This window comes from Nothoprocta perdicaria, unplaced genomic scaffold (assembly GCF_003342845.1).
Source record: "Nothoprocta perdicaria isolate Ctin4 unplaced genomic scaffold, notPer1 scaffold_224, whole genome shotgun sequence".
NCBI lineage: Eukaryota > Metazoa > Chordata > Aves > Tinamiformes > Tinamidae > Nothoprocta > Nothoprocta perdicaria.
The window spans coordinates 793,390-796,652 of record NW_020455437.1 but is presented as its reverse complement, the minus strand read 5'-3'; the positions used below and the strand labels follow the sequence as shown (position 1 = coordinate 796,652).

Here is a 3,263-nt window from a genome sequence, read left to right as displayed (position 1 = left end):
TTTTCCCCCTGGAGTTACAAACTACTTGCGAAGCCACTCGCTGCTCCTGCTCCCTCTGAATTTCCTCCGCGGCAGAAGGAGCCCGCAGAAACGCAGACACCCGCTGCGGCGGCGCCGCTTCCTCCGCTGAACGGAGCCCGCGACTCACTTCCTACATATAGATATATACATTTTTTTCTCTCCTGCTCCAAGTTTGTCACCCCGTCCCCCCGTGTGTGCGTGTTGTTGTTGTGCGTGTGTTGTGCGTGTTGGTGTGTGCGTGCGTGTGCCACAGCGGGACCGACAAGCTGCTCCGTCAACTTTCCTGCCGAATTTTGGCCAGAACATGTCTCTGACCAACACAAAGACGGGTTTTTCCGTGAAGGACATTTTGGACCTGCCCGACACCAACGATGAGGACGGCTCTGTGGCCGAGGGGGGCGAGGAGGAGAGCGAGGCGCCGGAGCCGCCAAAGAGAGCGGGCGTTTTGGGACAAAACCCCTTGGACACTGTTCAGACGCTGCCTTTGAAGAGCCCTTTCTATGATAATAGCGATAATCCCTACACGCGTTGGCTCGCCAGCGCCGAGGGCATCCAATACTCCTGTGAGTACCGCTCCGCGGCCGCGCACGGGGCTGCGCGGATGCGGTGGGGGCTCCGCTCGGCGGCCGGGGGCTGGGGGACCGCGGGTACTCTCCGAAAGTGGAGCAGGAGGGCGCTAGAAGGGCGTGGGTCTTTTTTCTTGCCTTTTTTTCTTTCTTTTTTCCCCCTTGTTTCTGCCATTATCATTATGTTTTGGATTTTTTTTTTTTTTTACGAATTTTATCCTTATTATTTTTATTTTCATCCTTTTATTGTTTTTATTTCATAATTATTATTACTACTATTATTAACAGAATTATATTATTATTATTGTTATTTCTATTACCACTGTTATTTTTATTTCTATTGTTACCGGCACAACCAGTGCCGGTTGTTTTCGGGCGCTGTTTCTCCCGGGGCACGGACGCTCCCGGCCCCGTGTGGGGGGTTCCGCGGGGGCGGCGGGAGGAACACGCGCGGCTCGCTCAGGGCGGCGCTCACGGCGCGCTCTTTTTGCGGCCTTCCCCGCAGTGCACGGGCTGCCGTCGGGCGGCGGCAGCCAGGACTCGGCGTCAGCCAAGTCCCCCGAGCCGTCGGCCGACGACGAGTCCCCCGACAACGAGAAGGAGGCGGCGGGCGGCGGCGGCGGCGGTGAGGCGGGCAAGAAGAGGAAGAGGAGGGTGCTCTTCTCCAAGGCGCAGACCTACGAGCTGGAGCGGCGGTTCCGGCAGCAGCGCTACCTCTCGGCGCCCGAGCGCGAGCACCTGGCCAGCCTCATCCGCCTCACGCCCACGCAGGTGAAGATCTGGTTCCAGAACCACCGCTACAAGATGAAGCGCGCGCGGGCCGAGAAGGGGCTGGAGGCGGCGCCGCTGCCGTCGCCGCGCCGCGTGGCCGTGCCCGTGCTCGTCCGCGACGGGAAGCCCTGCCACGCGCTCAAGGCGCAGGACTTGGCGGCCGCCTCCTTCCCCACCGCCATCCCCTTCCCCGCCTACAGCGCTCCCGCGCTCCAGCCGCTGCCCTACAGCGCGCAGTGCGGGGCAGCCGGCGCGCCGCAGTACCCGGCCGCGCATCACTTGGTGCCCGCGCAGCAGTGGACTTGGTGAGCGGCCCCCCCGCGCCCTCCCCGAGCACGCACCGCCCGGGGGGGGTACCCTGCAGACGGACACACGGACAAACTGGTGCTCCCGCACACAGCCAAACCCGCAAAAATCGAAACTACCCGGGAAGGGATGGAGAGGGAAACGCTATTATTATTATTATTATTATTATTATTGCTATTATTATTATTATTATTATTATGGATTTTTGTTTCCTCTCCGGTTTCTTTCCCTCTCCCCTCCATTTTTTGGGGGTGTTCTGTTTCATTTTCTGGGGACGTTCACGTCGTGGGGGGGGAGGGAAGGGAGGGGAGGTGTTTTCGTGCGTCACTGTTTACAGCGATTTTTTGCGCCCTTAAGAGTGGTCCTGTCTACCTACAACTAAAATAAAGGGGAGGGGGGGCGAGGGCATCGGAATTAAGATAAAAAATAAAGCTTAAAAATCCCGACGCTCCCGTGAGTTTGTAAGGTCTGTCCGGGCCCTGCAGCGCTGCTGTCAGCCGGGGCGGGGGGACTAGGGCCAGATGGAGAGCTCAATTTCTCCCTTTCTGCATTTTTTCTCTTTCTCGTTTTTTCTTTTTTTGTTTTCTTTTCCTGCCAGATTTTTTATTCATGGAGAGTCCTGACGACTACGAGCAGAGGCATTTGTGCATACGCTTCTTGTGGGTGCTGCCGGGTGTAGCATTCAAGGTGTTTGTTTTATTATTTTATGTATTTTATTTTATTTATTTTATAGGGCTTTTGCATGCTACTACTCCCCGAGTAATCACGATATCAAGGAAAAGATTTGCCTAGCTAAAAAAGAAAAATCGCTYTATAGATCCAGGTGACACCAGGTGACATAGATCCCTGCAAGCTTTTCGGTATTTTAATAGGACATTTAGGAGGAAAAAAAAATCGACTACTGTGTTTTATGAGGAAAAAAAGAAAAGGCAATCATCAGCACCATCAAAGACAAATGTTTTTGTTTGGCGTTTTGTTCCAAAGAGCGGGGAGAGCCAGAGTGGATCCTCTTTCCTCTCTCCCTCCTACTAGAGGGGCGAGATTACTATTATTACTATTATTACCATTATTGTTGTTATTATTATTATTTTAGTTTGAAAGCGGCGCTTCCGTGGAGAGGTGTCGCGGGAAGTGGGACGGGACCAGCTGGGGCAGTTTGGGGGTCGCAGCATCATCTGGGTGCGCTCGGCCGGCCCGGGGACTGCGTTTGCGCTGGGAAACTCCACATTTGGTGAAGCTGCCGGCAGGTTAAGAGAAGGTTAACATCTAGGAGCCGCCTCAAAACATATATTTTGTATCTGTGGATATATAGAGATATATGATATATATTTAACGGGAGAGGGAAAAGAGAGGTGGCTGGTGAGGAGGAGGGTGAGGAAGGTGAGGAAGATGAGAAAGGGACCGGCTCGGCTCTGTGGAGGAAAGCGGTCGAGCCCGGGCCAAACGCAGCCGGACAAAGTTGCCGGAGCCGCTTGAAGGCGCGAGCTGCGAGGCGGCAGTCGGTCAGATAGACGGCGGCTGCTCCTGGCGCTCCTTCCCTCTCCCTTTCCCCCTTTTCAGGATCATTTGAGGCTCGCCAAGGTGCTGATGTGGTGGAAG

At 54.9% G+C, this 3,263-nt stretch overlaps 1 protein-coding gene across 1 annotated transcript; it reads left to right on the top strand.

Moving 5' to 3' along the window:
• The first annotated feature begins 6 nt into the window (after nt 1-6).
• NKX2-2 (NK2 homeobox 2) lies at nt 7-1,798 on the top strand. The gene is made up of 2 exons (XM_026039245.1): nt 7-584; nt 1,093-1,798. The coding sequence occupies exons 1-2, from the start codon at nt 326-328 to the stop codon at nt 1,665-1,667; spliced, it is 834 nt and encodes a 277-aa protein (XP_025895030.1). The 5' UTR covers nt 7-325; the 3' UTR covers nt 1,668-1,798.
• Nucleotides 1,799-3,263: the final 1,465 nt, after the last annotated feature.

What these genes read in the sequence shown, in the direction of transcription:
- NKX2-2 (XM_026039245.1), top strand. Translation starts at nt 326, where the DNA reads ATGTCTCTGACCAACACAAAGACGGGTTTTTCCGTGAAGGACATTTTG. An exon ending in CGAGGGCATCCAATACTCCT is followed by an intron (nt 585 to 1,092) that starts GTGAGTACCGCT and finishes CCTTCCCCGCAG; the next exon opens with TGCACGGGCTGCCGTCGGGC.